General features: G+C 46.0%; 1 protein-coding gene across 3 annotated transcripts in view; it reads left to right on the forward strand.

Annotated features, from left to right (window-relative positions):
- The first annotated feature begins 1,868 nt into the window (after nucleotides 1-1,868).
- The window catches only part of RHOJ (ras homolog family member J), a 103,911-nt gene continuing 90,439 nt past the window's right edge, over nucleotides 1,869-15,340 (forward strand). For 2 of the 3 annotated variants that reach the window (XR_008314225.1, XM_053287227.1), the window contains exon 1: nucleotides 1,873-2,536. Coding sequence is in view for 2 of the 3 variants with exons in the window: in XM_053287227.1 (XP_053143202.1) it covers nucleotides 2,320-2,536 (217 nt within the window). In the remaining variant the exon portion in view is untranslated. Of the gene's footprint in view, nucleotides 2,537-15,340 lie in introns of all 3 variants that reach the window. The other variant, XM_053287230.1, reaches the window with a different exon arrangement.

Genomic DNA, 15,340 nt, shown 5'->3' on the forward strand with positions numbered 1-15,340 from the left:
CTCACCTTTTACCTACGTGAAGTATTTAACCTTAAGGTTGTTCTCATGACCAGCTCTACCCAGGTAAGGCTGTCCTAGCTCAGGTAGAGACGGTCGTGAGAAGTGCCAGGATCAGAACCACTCCCAGCATTTCACCTTGACTAAGTAGCCCAGGTTTTGTACCCAAATTAAAAGTAAGGTAGGAGGGCGCATGCACAGACTCCTATCACACTGCCTGGTTGTGTGGATGACCGTGCTGCTGGCAGCTCCTCCCAGGCTTCCAGCAGCCATTGAAACCATAGAGGCTGGGGGAAGGAGTGACCTGGTCTCTAGAGTTCCCCCAATTCAGCATGCTGCTTGTGTGGTGCATTGTGGGATATCTGGAGGCCAGGCTTCATTCCCCCAGCCTCCAGATGGCTGTGCTGCTCACTGCAGCACAGATTATGTGAGCACATGAGTGGCATGGCTGCAGCAGAACCGCAGTCATGTGGGGGGAAGTAGGAACGATTCTGCCTTCCCTCCAGCCCTCCCTGGCCCCAGGTATAATGGTCGTGAGAATGACCTCCTTGCCTTACAGAAGTATTTTAAAATCTCACTGTACTCTGGAGCCAAACAAACCATTGGCCTGGGACAGACATAACACTAACCATTTAAAGGCTCCTTTCACTTAGAGGCTTAGTAAGGGCAGCTGGCCAAGTAGGGGGCACTGTGGCAGCTTCTCCTTTTCCCTAACACAATAAAACAATCCAGCCATTTCAGGTTCATGGGAACATAACCCCTGCTAACTTGGCAAAGATGCACCTTTTAATGTGGTGATTCTCTTTATTTAGCAGGGGCAGAGTAACTGGCTCTTATCACCCCCAGCACAATACCCCCAGTGACTGGTGCTGGCGTCTTTCTTATGTTTCTTTTTAGATTGTGAGCCCTTTGGGGGCAGGGATCCATCTTATTTATTATTTGTTATTCCTCTGTGTAAACCACCCTGAGCCGTTTTTGGAAGGGCGGTATAAAAATCAATCAATCAGTCAGTCAGTCAACATAGGAAGCTGCCATATACTGAGTCAGACCATTGGTCTATCTAGCTCAGTATTGTCTTCACAGACTGGCAGCGGCTTCTCCAAGGTTGCAGGCAGGAATCTCTCTCAGCCCTATCTTGGAGAAGCCAGGGAAGGAACTTGAAGCCTTCCGCTCTTCCCAGAGTGGCCCCATCCCCTGTGGGGAATATCTTACAGTGTTTGCACATCTAGTCTCCCATTCATATGCAACCAAGGCGGACCCTGCTTAGCTAAGGGGACAAGTCATGCTTGCTACCACAAGACCTGCCCTCCTCACTGGTTCCTGCAGTGGGAGGAAAAAAGCAAAGTTGCAGTGACTCTGGCCAGCGGGTAAGATAGCAGCAGCTTGCAGATTTTTGCACTGCTTCTGAGCAGGAGCAATCTATCTGAACTGTGTGGACTTAGAATGTCAGCAGCAAGGAGCTGAAGCATTCTTAACTTGTCCCAGATGTTGCCAAACCCTTCCCACAGGGGTCAGTCTCAGGGTAACTTCTCCAGCATTCTCTTTCCCTCTCGATATCTCCTAGACGATCCTTGTTGCCAGCTCCTGGGGGGGGGGGGCGGCAGGTGGGAGGTGCAGAAAGGTGAGCCTGCTCAGGGCATAGAAAAGGCTCTTTACAGCACTGTTCTCCTCTGCCTCCAGAGCAACGGCATTTAGAACCAACCGATGGAGCAGGAAGCCTCTGAACTTCAGCCTACAGTGAGACCTCTAGTGTTTTTCTTCCTCCATGGCCTGGCAGAGTTCCCATAAAGTGCAAACACACACACAGACCTCCTATTGTTTCCAGCCCTTCACGAGGCCCACTGATCCTAATATGGAATTCAACAGGAAACCCATGATTTCCTGACATACAGCAAGCTGGAGAAAATAAAGGGGTTGCATGAAGGGGGGGAACGCCATTAAATCCCTCCAGCCGGCCCTCTCCCTTTGGAAATGAGATGGAAAATGGAGTGGATTTAGCACAAATCCCTGATTTTTCAGGCCAAACCAGAGACGGGGAGCAGCCACTCAGCTCCTCGGACTGCAGCTATTTTTAAGCTGTGCGAAATACCAAAGTCTCTGCATTCAAGATGAAGATTTCCTGACCGGGGTGAGCAACACGCGTGTCGCTTTTCTATTTATTCACCCGCATGGTTCTCTTGGGCTCGAAAAGATCAGGCGGGAAGAGCCTGGAAACCAAAGTGATGATTTCGTGAATTCCCACTGCTTAAGAATAACCAACATTGACTCAAGAAGAGTCTGTAACAATTTCTGCTCTCCGGCTCTTGGCGCCTTGCTCTTTTCATGTGCACTTGGAAGTGTGGAGGCCGAGCTAAAACTGAGGAAACCAGGATGAGCCGCAAGGAGGGGGAAGATAACAGCTCCGACAGCAGCGTGAAGAAGATGCTGAAATGTGTGGTGGTGGGTGACGGAGCCGTTGGCAAGACCTGTTTGCTGATGAGCTATGCCAATGATGCTTTTCCGGAAGAGTACGTGCCTACTGTTTTTGATCACTATGCAGGTAAGAACATGCTGTACTTCCAACATATCTTCTGAAGGGTTGATGGACATGGAGTGCTAACTGGTTTTTCTCTCCTGGAGTACATACAATTGTATTTGACTGGGGTAAATATAGATATAACCTGTATCTATCCCCTATTTCTAAGGGGCTCGTCTTAAATTCAGAGTGGTCTTGTATTCAGGTAAATATGGTAGTGGAGAATTCTGGACTGCTCCACTTCAAACTGCAGGTAAAACAATAGCTTTGGACCCTTACTCTTGCTGTGGGTGGCCAAGGGGCTGGGGGAGTCCTGCATGGCGTTAGGAAGTTAGTAGCTCAAAGAAAGGGCCCTGTTAAATGCTGTTAAATTCTGGACTGTTCCACTTCAAACTGCAGGTAAGGAATAGTAATTCAATGCTTGCCCTTGCAACTGCAACAAAAGTCATGCAAGTAGTAGGTAAACTGGCATGCCAGAGAAAGGACTGTGTGAAACATTTCCCCTTTGATGAGCTTATTTACCATCTCCAGGGAGATGTTTTTATTTTATTTTATTTTATTTTTGCATGGGGAAGTATTCTAAAAGTTTATTCTACCCCTGCAGACTGAAGTGGGAAAGTCCAGAATTTGACCACCTCCCTCTGTGTAATGTTGGCACTAGAATTCAGCCCCCACAGGAATGACTTTGCACATCCTGTGTGTGATGTGCATGTTGCAGATATTCCTGATGGGATTCTTCTCCATTGGTTTCTGGCATCCGTGCGTGGAGTGTCTGTCTAATGGTAAGGGGGCATGGAGCCCACTGAATCTGATGGGTCTTAGTGTGTGAGGCAGCCAGAAGGATGCTTGCCAGGGAGACGGAAGCTCCTCCCAGTTCAAGCCTAATAAGCATTCTGATTGGGTATCTGGCTGGCGTATCTTTTTATTGGACCAGAGCGCATCAGTTGCCTCCCAATAAAAGAGGCTATGCTTTGTCTGGACACCATGACACGGGCTGACATCTTCACTAACAGTATGCAAATGAAACAAACAAAAAATGCATATGTGCAGTACTAGCAGCCCCACGTCCAAAGCACAGATGCTCTTGTGGATGAGGGGCGATTTTCATCAAACCCCTGACCCCAGAAGGACTCTGTGTGGTTTGGAAGTAGAGCCCTGAGGGATATGCAACCCTCAAGGACCTACTCTCAGGCTGTACTGAGCACTTCTGGGGGGAGGGGAATTGGTGAGAATTGTCCCCAGCTGTGTGGGCATCCATGCTTCCGAAACGGGGCTGCTAGTGTCAAGACGATGCGGGTTCTGGCTGCACATGCACACCATGTGCATGAGGAGGTCAACCACCGTCTAGCTCCTTCCACACAGCTTTCTGCTTTGAGGCTTAATTTGGTCTGTAATGCAAATGCACAGTACTAGATATATTTGATACATCATATTTGATATCTTCTATCCCATGTGAATCACACTTACAGATGTATTTATACTCATTCATAAGCACAGCCCTGCTGGATCAGACCTAGTGTTCTCTCTCATTTTTTCCCCACCTGTGTGCAGAATGAGTTTTGTCTTGGGCGGCAGTATCAAATGCATTCAAAGTGGGACCTTCTTGATTAAACCTGAATGGGACCTAAAATTAACTGAGCAGACATCAAAAAGATGTGGTGATTCTCTTTATTCAGTAGGGGGAGTGTAACTGGCCCTATCCACCCCCAGCACAGTACTTCCTCCAGTGACTGTTGCTGGTGTCTATCTTATGTTTCTTTTTAGAATGTGAGCCCTTTGGAGACAGGGATCCATCTTATTTGCTTGTTATTTCTCTGTGTAAACCGCCCTGAGCCATTTTTGGAAGGGCAGTATAGAAATCAAATTAATAACAACAACAACAACAACAACAACAACACCATAGGGGTCACAGAAATCACCATCAGCCAATTACAAAAAGCAGCTTTACTGGGAACAGCCTATATTCTGTGACGATATCTATAACAATTGATAATAAAATTCAGCCATCCCAGGTCCTTGGGAAGGACTCCATGTCTGGATAAAACAAACCAGTCAATAACACCTGTCTGACTGTGTAAACAAGAAATAATAATAAAGTGGGGGGAAATGCAAATGTGCACACCTTACAGGGAACTCTGATCAGGCCCAAGGCGCATCTAGTCCAGCATCCTGTTTCACACAGTGGCCCACCAGATCCCTCTGGGGAGCCCACAGGTAAGAGGTGAGGGCATGCCCTCTCTCCTGCTTTTACTGCCGTACAACTGGTATTCAGAGGCATCGTGCCTCTGAGGCTGGAGGTGGCCTGTAGCCCTCACACTAGGAATCATTGACAGACCTGGCCTCCATGAATTTATCTAAACCCTTCTTAAAGCCATCCAGGTTGTTGGCTGTCACCACATTTTGTGGCAGAGAATTCCATAGGTTAATTATGCATTGTGTAGAGAGAGAGAAATACTTCCTTTTGTCAGTCCTAAATTTCTTGACAATCAGTTTCATGAGATCACCCCTGGTTCTAGTGTTATGCGAGAGCAAGAAAAATTTCTAATGGAATAATGTTGGAGCTCTTCTTCACCAATCCAATTAGGCTGAATTGCCAACACTGGGTTGGTGATAAAACAATGCAAGTTCAATGTAGATGAATGTGAATGGTTTCACAAGGAGTACTGTAATTTTATTGCAGGTGGTGGGGGGGCCTTTTTTGGCATTGCCAGAAATATCTGCAGAAAAATTGCCAGTGGTTTTGGCTCTTTTACTTTTTGGAGTTTTGAAATGTGGCCAGCACAAATGGTGTATGGGTGGTTTAATCCTCCCCAAAGCCTGTCCTTTGGACCTTTCCTCTTTGAACATCTATTCCATCCGCTTTGTAAACCGCCTAGTGCTTTTGGAGTCAGGCGGTATATAAATTAAATAATGAGGAGGAGGAGGAGGAACCACAACCAGTAGACTCAGCAAGGTTCAGGATTCCTGGGGGTTGTGCTGACAGGCGAGTGACCATTCAAACCACAAGTTTGTATGACCTTTTTGCTGTGCTGGCAGAGCTTTCTTAGTTGATTCAACAGTGGGAAATACTGTATCCTCCAGTGCCAGGGCAGTTCTCATTCCAGCAAATGTGATAAATGACTCGCATAAATAACACTAGCATAAATATTGCTAGCATTGCCAGGTCCGACTCCTCCCTCACCTGGAGATGGTACAACAACAAAAAATATGTATAGACCGCTGTTCAACACAAGTTTCTAAAGCAGTTTACATAGAGAAATAATAATTAAATAAGATGGATCCCTGTCCCCAAAGGGTTCACAGTCTAAAAGTACCTCTTAGGCCGGGGCATACTGAAAAATGTCAGATCCAAAATGATCTAACTCAACAGGGAAATTGTCAGGAAAGGCCAAACATGCCCCCGAAAACTGTCAGATTGGCCTAGAATACCGACACTTTTCTTTTTAGTGATTACTGACTTTGCAGCACCGAACAGAGGCATTACTAATTCCTGATCCGCTTTTAGAACTGGTGATCTGATGTTACAGAAGAGCGTATTCGGGGGGGGGGCGTGTCTGTGGACAAGCAACAGCCAGTCATTTCTTGAATGCAGTTACGTACTTGCATCCAAAATGGTTTTGTTCTTGAACATGTCCAAAACATATGAATCAAATCAAGACCTATATAACCACATCTTGTGCATTGGTCTTGACAGGTTGGATATATATAGGTTGGATATATATAGGTTGACTATATATAGGTTGACTCAGCCTCCATCCTTCTGAGGTCGGTAAAATGAGTACCCAGAATGTTGGGGGCAATATGCTAAATCATTGTAAACCGCTTAGAGAGCTCTGGCTATAAAGCGGTACATAAATGGAAGTGCTATTGCTATTGCTATATATGACATAGGAACATAGGAAACTGCCATATACTGAGTCAGACCATTGGTCTATCTAGCTCAGTATTGTCTTCACAGACTGGCAGCAGCTTCTCCAAGGTTGCAGGCAGGAATCTCTCTCAGCCCTATCTTGGAGATGCCAGGGAGGGAACTTGAAACCTTCTGCTCCTCCCAGAGCGGCTTCATCCCCTGAGGAGAATATCTTCCAGTGCTCACACATCAAGTCTCCCTTTCATATGCAACCAGGGCAGACCCTGCTTAGCTATGGGGACAAGTCATGCTTGCTACCACCAGACCTGCTCTCCTCTCCAAATACCGACATTTTCCTGACATTCGACTGGATCCCTCTGCTCTCTCCTGCCCTGTCCCTATGACACCCTCTTCTCTCCTGGAGCTCAAGAGTCACCCAACAAGCCGCTGGCCCTCTTTCCCCCTTTAAACCCCAAGCCATACCAAAAGGCAAGTGGCTGGCTGTTGTGCTCCAGGATGAAAGAGAACACCACTCCTGTCCTCTCCTGCCTCCAACATGGTCCCAGGTAAGGGAAAGGGGTGGGGAGGGGGCTGCTGGTGGGAGATCCAACAGCCATGTTGGCTCTGTGACAGAGTTCCACAACAACAGGAGGAAGTTTAGTTGGAGTTCTGGCATAGGAAGTCCCTTCTGTCACTGCAAAGCTCATTCTGAGAATGCCCAGCAGATGGTACAGTAAATCAGGGCTGACACTCCTGCCAGACCCAACACAATCATTTCATTTTCCCATGAAACTTATTGCCAGGAAATTTAGGACCAGCCAGTGGAAGTACTTTTTCACACAATGCATAATCCACTGGTGGAATTCTCTGCCACGAGATGTGGTGACAGCCAACAACCTGGATGGCTTTAAGAGGGGCTTGGATAACTTCATGGAGGAGCAGTTTATCAATGGCTACTAGTCGGAGGGCTGTGGGCCACCTCCAGCCTCAAAGGCAGGATGCCTCTGAGTACCAGTTGCAGGAGAGTAACAGCGGGAGAGAGGGCATGCCCTCAACTCCTGTCTGTGGCTTCCAGCGGCATCTGGTGGGCCACTGTGTGAAACAGGATGCTGGACTAGATGGGCCTTCTTGGGCCTGATCCAGCAGGGCTGTTCTTATGTTCTTAATGCACATCCCTAGTGCCTACCCATTTGAATGCTCTGATCCACCAGGCATGGATGCAGTCACGGCATTTCCACTCTCCGTTCCTCCGCCCGTCTCTCGCAGACCCTCCTTTCCTTGTTATGGGTCAAACACAGAGAGGCCTGCTCCCTACAGCAGGCATGGGATGGTGGGGATGACGAGCAACAGGCCAGCAAAGGACTGGGATGGAATGCAGAGCAGTAACATCCGAGGGTGTTATGAAGGGCAGGGGGGACACAGGGATGGGGCGCTTGTACTTCTCGGCTGCTCTGGCTGTCGGGGTGGGCATGACCATAGGGGCTGTCAGAGAGAGAGTACCTTCTGCACTTCTGTACTTGCAACTAAATCACTGCTTACATCCTATCTTGGTGCCACCTCTGCCTCTGACAGCAGCTTTGTCAATGTCAAATAGAATTCACAGATGGAGCTTTTCACAGCAGAGAGAGAGAGAGATGTTCATCTCCTGCTAACATCTGCACATCAGGCTGCTGGGAAAGGCCTCATCTCTGGTCAAGGACCTGGCAGGGTTAAATGCACCCTAGTTACTGTATGTACAGGGAGGGGAAGCAAGAACACACACACAGCATCTTTCCAGTGGCTGTTGCTGGATTCTACCTTATGTTTCTTTTTAGATGGTGAGCCCTTTGGGGCCAGGGGGACATCTTCTGTATTTTATGTTTCTGTGTAAACCGCTTTGAGAACTGCTGTTGAAAAGTGGGTATGTAAATAGCACAGCGCAGCGTAGCACAGCAAGAGGAAAGGTTTTTTGAAAGGTTACATAGGAACATAGGAAGCTGCCATATACTGAGTCAGACCCTTGGTCCATCTAGCTCAGTATCATTTTCACAGACTGGCAGCAGCTTATCCAAGGTTGCAGGCAGGAGTCTCTCTCAGCCCTATCTTGGAGATGCTGCCAGGGAGGGAACTTGAAACCTAAATGCTCTTCCCAGAGCGGCTCCATCCCCCTAAGGGGAATATCTTACAGTGCTCACACTTCTAGTCTCCCTTTCATATGCAACGAGGGCAGACCCTGCTTAGCTAAGGGGACAAGTCATGCTGGCTACTTCAAGACCAGCTCTCCTCAGCCAAGGGCATTTCTGATTAGCCAGTGAGGTTCTGGGGCCATTCACATGACTGAGCAGCTAAAGTGGAAGGCTGGTCCAACTCACCTTCCCCCCCACCCCCAGTTGATCGCTCAAATGTTACTGGGAGTGCAGACCACACTCCCAAACGATCCACACTGCATGGCACAACCCGGAGCTCTGGAGGCCGGGATGATGCTTCCCGGCCTCCAGACATCCCACAATGCACCAGGCGACATGTACAGTGCATTGGGGGATTCCCCAGGAGACGGGTATTCTAGACACCTGTCTCTGTGTCCGCTGGTACTAAACACAACCCCTGTGACCATACAATCCCAGAGCCCGAGTTAAGAGCTCACTCAAGCCTTTAACCCCGGCTAAACACCAGGCTTAAAAAGCTGGACTCGGCCGTGCTGCCCCACCAGGACCGAGCTCGATCTCAGCAGTTCTCACGCACAGCCTCTTGGTCTGTCTAAATACGTGCAGCTCTCTCAACTCTTCCTCATAGAACTTGGTTTCCAGACCCCTCACCATCTCAGCTGCCCTCTGAACCAATACCAGTTTATCAACATTCTTCTTAAAATACAGGGCCCAAAACTGGACACAGTATCCCAAGTCAGTTCTGATCAGCACAGAATAGAGTAGAGCGGTCACATCTCATGATCCAGACACGATGCTTCTGTAAGGACAGACACAGTTCAGTGGCAGAACATCTGCTTTGCATGCAGAAGGTCTCGGGTTCAATCCCTGGCAGCATGTAGGGCCGAGAGAGACTCCGGCCTGCAACCTTGGAGAGCTGCTGCCAGTCAGTGTAGACAATATTGAGCTAGAGGGACCAGGGCTTTGACTCAGTGAAAGGCAGCTTCCCATGTTTTGAAGACTGCATTAGCTTTTCAGAAGCTGTATCACACGGCTGCCTTATCTTCAGCTTGTGGTCCATCATGACAGACAGACAGACAGACAGATAGAAGTTCCCTATGGCCTTGCTTCCATTTATGTGTAATTCTTTTTCTTTCACAAATCTAATACATGGGAAAAATTTTGCACACACACACACACACACACACACACACACACACACACACCCCTCTAAAATGCACTTTGCCTCTTCTATGGCTCTCAGTACAGTTTTTCCTGATGATGCCACTGTCCCGCCTACACGCTTTTCTCCTCCAAAAGAGCAGAGTTTATTAAAAACAAGCAGTTCAGGTTAAAAACTAATCTGCCAACTCTCCTTGCAGCTGCCGCCTTCAGTCTGGGAGAATGATGTCATCACAAACCACACCACTCAGGTGTCCCTATGTGGCACAACATCTGTACCAAATTGGATGCAAATCAGTTCAGGCATTACGAAGTTGTTGGGGAGCACACACACACACACACACACACACACACAGATACAGCAAGGGAATCTCATTAAAATACTTCCCATGTGGAAAGTAGGCTAACAATGCAACCCAGAAGCACAAGACAATGGCACTTAAAGCTGCACCAACCTATCCTGTAACTCTCAGACAGCTCAGTAGCAGCCATTTCTGGCAACTATTTCTGTTTCTGAACTGCAGGCACCTTAAATCTAAAACACACACCAACATTTTGTAAGACACATCATTTCTCTCTCCTCCCTTGCGGTAAATGATTCATACATTTCAATCATCAGCATTTTCCTCTGAACCAAGCATTTAGGGGGAACCGGTGATGCCTCGGCCATCCCTGTTTTAATAGATTATTATTATTATTATTAAATAATTAATAGTTATTATTATTTATTTATATAATAATTAATAATTATTATTATTTAATAATTATTCAATTATTATTATTTATAATTATAATTTATAATTTATTAAATTAAATAATTAATAATTATTATAATGTAAGAATTAATAAATATAATAATTAATAATTATTTAATAACAATAACAATAATGAATTGAAATATCAGTTCAGGAGCATTTTCAAGCATTTGGTGATTTTTTTAAAAATAGAGATAACCACAAAAGACACTTGGTAGAACCTATTGGAAAGCATATATAGCTGATAAAATTCCATTAATTGGTATATCTTGCAGCTTTTTTGTTCTTTAAAGTTGCAGGGAGTAACAGCAGGAGAGAGGGCATGCCCTCAGCATTTGCTTGTGGGCTTCCCAGAGGCATCTGGTGGGCCACTGTGTGAAACAGGATGCTGGACTAGATGGGCCTTGGGCCTGATCCAGTAGGGCTATTCTTATGTTCTTATAAGTTTATATCTGTGTATATGAATACGTGTGTGTCTTGGTAGGATCCATCAGGCATTGAACATGTGGATTTTTTCTTTTAGGTGTATGATATTGTATCCCACTGTCTCCAGTTTCAAAACCGGTTGCTTAGTCTTACCCCAGAGGTTAGTGGCTGACATCCTGACCAAGACCACAGCAGAACACCAGGAAGATGAGATCACAATACTGGGTGCTTTATTAGCAGAACAAAAGATTTTCACAAAGATTTGCTTCTCCTGGAAATACCCTGCACCTTTACAAAAAATATGTCCTGGACGGTTGCACAACCTCTCATAAATTGGCAAAATTCACCACCACTACCACCACTCTTCGCTCTCTGCTGTGGTACTTTGGAGGTCTTCTCCAGCACGGATGCATCTTCCCGGTGTGCTGCCATTGGTCAGGTTGTCAGCCAATGCCTTGAGCATCAAGCAAGACAGGACATTAAAAGCATCATCGTCAAGTTAGGGGCTTCTTTTTATCTAAAGTTGCAGCCATGCTGGGCCCCAATCCAGATCAGGAATACAATGTAGAGGCAAAGGGTACTTAACCCAGGAGTTCTACAACTCCCATCACCCCCTGATCATTGTTGCTGGGAATGATGAGCATTGTAGTCCCAGAACAATGGGAGACCCAAGGTTGAGAACCCCAGCTTAACCCTTTACTTCCACACTTTCTCTCCCAACACCTCTCGCCAAAAGCAGTAATTAACCTTGAAAGTGCCCTTTACTACCATTCTGAGGCTCAGTTGAAAGTGGTGGCCGTGGTTATCACCTTTATATCAAGCAATGCCTCCTTTCCCCGCCCCCCCCCCCCGCTGCTTCCCTCATAAACACAAAGTATAGCTGACCCTCATTATCCGTGGGGTTCCATTTTCGGCTACAATCACAGATAATGGAACTGCAGATAATGAGACCTTGAGTGAATTGGAATTGAGGGGTTAGGTTCCAGGAGAGCAAAAAAAGACAACAAAGGCAGAAATAAGAGCAATAAAGCAATGTACCATGCTCTCCTGGTCTCCAGCTTTCCAGCAATGCCCTCCTGCAAACCCCTCGAAAAATTGCAGGGGAGATTTATTGTCAAGAAAGACCCACAAGATGGCTCTACCCACCAAAATGGTGGAAATCTGGACCAAAATTGTCCAGAAATCTTTTCCAGTCAACTAGGAACCATGGATAGTTGAATTTCAAGCATTTTTCAATCCACAGATAACAAGTGCATATGGCCCAAGCACAGATATGTGAAATCACAGTTCCTGGGGCCGCAGATAATGAGGGTCACCTGTAGTCTTAACTTGGTTTAACTAAGACTTTATTCGGAAATAACTCCATTTTTCTCCTTCACCTTTTCCTCCCTTTTCTTTCTTCCACCCGCAACACTCTCTATAGGATCCCCAATGGGACACATTTCTAAAACCACAAGACATAAAAGACTACTAGATAGATACAACACTCCTCCTGCATGAATCTTCCTGCATACTAAGATTAACTTCAGAGATTCTGCTCTGGCTCCCTGTCCAGAGCATTGAAGGGCATGTGGGCAAGGACTTCGTGACAATCCCTCTAAGTAGCATTACAAAGATCTAGCCCTCACCCCCAACTGGCCTCAGAGTCCTCAAGGAAGAAGAGCTTTCTCCTGTAGCCCGTGGCACCTGTTCCTTTCACAGGTCCTTTTGATAGTGTTACTCGAGAACTCCTCACGAAGCCCAGGGCCTTGCCAGCTTGAGCCCTCTTAGTCTCCAGGCCCCTCATCATTGGCCAGGTGTCCTTTAAATAACCCTTGACAATTGGGGCAAGTCTCACAGGATCTCGGCCAGTTCCAAGACTCTGGGGCAAGATCTCGTGAGAGCTCCCTGAACTCTCGCGAGATCACGCCACCTCCCGGCATGGTCTTATCTGCCTGCTGTTCAGGCCAGCTCAGGGCATCAGCCAGGATGGAAGCGCTGATGCCCCCCTCCTGGAGATCTCCCCTTGCCAGCAAGGCCTGCACAGACCGGGACCCACTCAGTGGTAAGTCCCAATCTGCTGATCTCTTGGCTCCTGGCCCTCACAAACTTGTTAGAGGGCCTTTTCTGCAGTGGCTCCATCTTTGGAATGCTTTTCAATGGAGGCTTACCTGGCACTGAATTTTTCTTTTCCTTTTCCTTTTTTTCTTTGGCGCCATGTTAAATCATTTTATTTACTCAGGTCTTTTAGACTGATTTTTTTTTAAAAAAGTCTATTCAATGGGTTTTTAAATAGACACTGATGTAACTTGACATTAATGTAACAGAAGGTCATTGCACATATCACTGGTAATTAATTGACTGATCACAGGAAAAAGTCCCACATAAATCAGACATAACAAAAATTAAAAAGAGAACAGCTACAAGGCCAGCGTTAGGAGCAGGGGCGGCTGTAGTTCAGTGGGAGAGCATCTGGTTTACGTGCAAGAGGTCCTAGGTTCATTCCTCAGTAGCACGTCCAGTTAGGGCTGGGATCATCCCCTGCCAGAAACACTGAAGAAGCACTGCTAGTCAGGACAAGCAAAGCTGGACTAGATGGACCAATGAACTGATAACAGAAGGCAGCTTCATATGAAGATGCTAGTTCAAATCTCTTCTTGTTTTGGACTGTAGCTCAGGGGTAGATCATGCAGAAGGTCTCCTTTGTATGCAGAATGTCCCAGTGTAGACAGTTCTGATGCAGATGGACCAAGGTCTGACTCGGTGTAAGGCGGTTTCCTAAATCCCAATTTGCATATCATATTTGGATCATCAAGATTTATTTTACCTGGCTTTTGCTTTGGTTTATTCTGCCCAAAATTTTGGTTTGATTATTGGTTGTGCAGTATTTCGATTGTTGTTTTAATTATCTCTGTTAGCTAACTTGAGAGGTTTTTAAGATGAAGGACAGGAAAATAAATAGATAAACCATGATGTAACATCTCCACTTCCCATGTGGCCACACACCATAAAGAAATGACTCTACGTTTTTAGCTCCACAACTGATCATGCAATAAGAGGTGATTTTCGTGGATCTTCCCTTCATCTTGGAATTACCCAATGCTACCTCCAAAAAAGTCCCCCTGAGGATTGCACAGCTCTTGGGGACATATTTTCATGCGGCACGGGGCATTTCCAAGGGAAGGAACAATCGACAAAAATCCCCCCAACTACCTCTTAGCAATCAACTTTGTGAAAATAAAGAAATGGTTTATTGTAGTAACACTGCTTTGCAGTGTGCAGTCACATGATGAATGGGAATGTTGCCCAATAATCATTGTGTGTGTATGAAATGGACCTTAGTCTCATTTAAAGGGCTAGTGCCCCAATTATTTCACTGTGCATGAACACAATAAAGCCATCACCCCAATCCAGCTATTCCTTGCCACACAGCAGCAGCTCAAGACTTTGACTATTACAGTGGTCACTTTATTTGTTTGTTTGTTTGTTAAATTTGTACGCCGCCCTGAACTTTCATCTCTGGGCGGTTAACAACAACATAAAACAAGTTAAAACATACACAGAAATTTTAAAACATTTTAGGCAATTTAAAAATTAAAAATAGTTTAAAACTTAAAAATGTAAAAAGCTGGAAAAGCTTGGGGGAAGAGGTGGGTTTTAAGTGCTTTTTAAAAATGGTCAGAGATGGGGAGGATCGTATTTCAGTAGGGAGGACATTCCACGGTCTTGGGGCAACAACCAAGAAGTCCCGTCCCCATTTGACCGCCAGCCGAGGTGGTGGCAACTGGAGATGGGCAATGGTCTACAGTGGCCTAGAGAATTCAGAAGTGAATTCTCTGGGCCACATAAAATTCCAGTAGCTGATATACTGTGCACTGTTAGGTGGATGTCAATGCTGTTGGGATTTTGCAATGGACATTATATCAGTTCTTTGTGTGAGGCATGCTTGTCTATGTTTGAATGTATCTATGTACCTTGGGGCTGGAGTCACAGTTTTTTGGTCTTCTCCTCACTTGCTGACTTAAATTCAGACTGAGAGGTTCTCTCTCACACTGCATAAGAGACAGTTGGCTTATTGTTTTCTTGGCCTATGTTTAATTAATAACAAATATCAAACTCTTATTTCTCAGTTAAAGTAAGCCTCCTGTATAATCACTTATTCAAGATAAGTAATTACTCTGCAGCAAGTGCTACTGCCCATGATGTTACTTGGTCGGAAATCACCATCAAGGCAGTTGCGCAAGCATGGTTTATTTGCTGTTTTGCACGTTGTTTGCTTTCTTCTTTTTCTGATCCTCTGAGTTGTGCAAGGGTGCTTGTGCACAACTGCAGAAAAGGTGTGTGGACGCAGTTGTGCAACTGTACAGCCATTGGAAATAATGGCTGTACAATCACACCATTGTATCCATGCCGGGGTTTTGTTGAAGTTTTTCAAGAGTGTTCTTGCACAACAATGTCAACGATGTTTCCCAACCCACACAACGGCACAGGGGATAGCTCTACTGCGTGCCTA

This window comes from Hemicordylus capensis, chromosome 1 (assembly GCF_027244095.1).
Source record: "Hemicordylus capensis ecotype Gifberg chromosome 1, rHemCap1.1.pri, whole genome shotgun sequence".
Classification (NCBI taxonomy): domain Eukaryota; kingdom Metazoa; phylum Chordata; class Lepidosauria; order Squamata; family Cordylidae; genus Hemicordylus; species Hemicordylus capensis.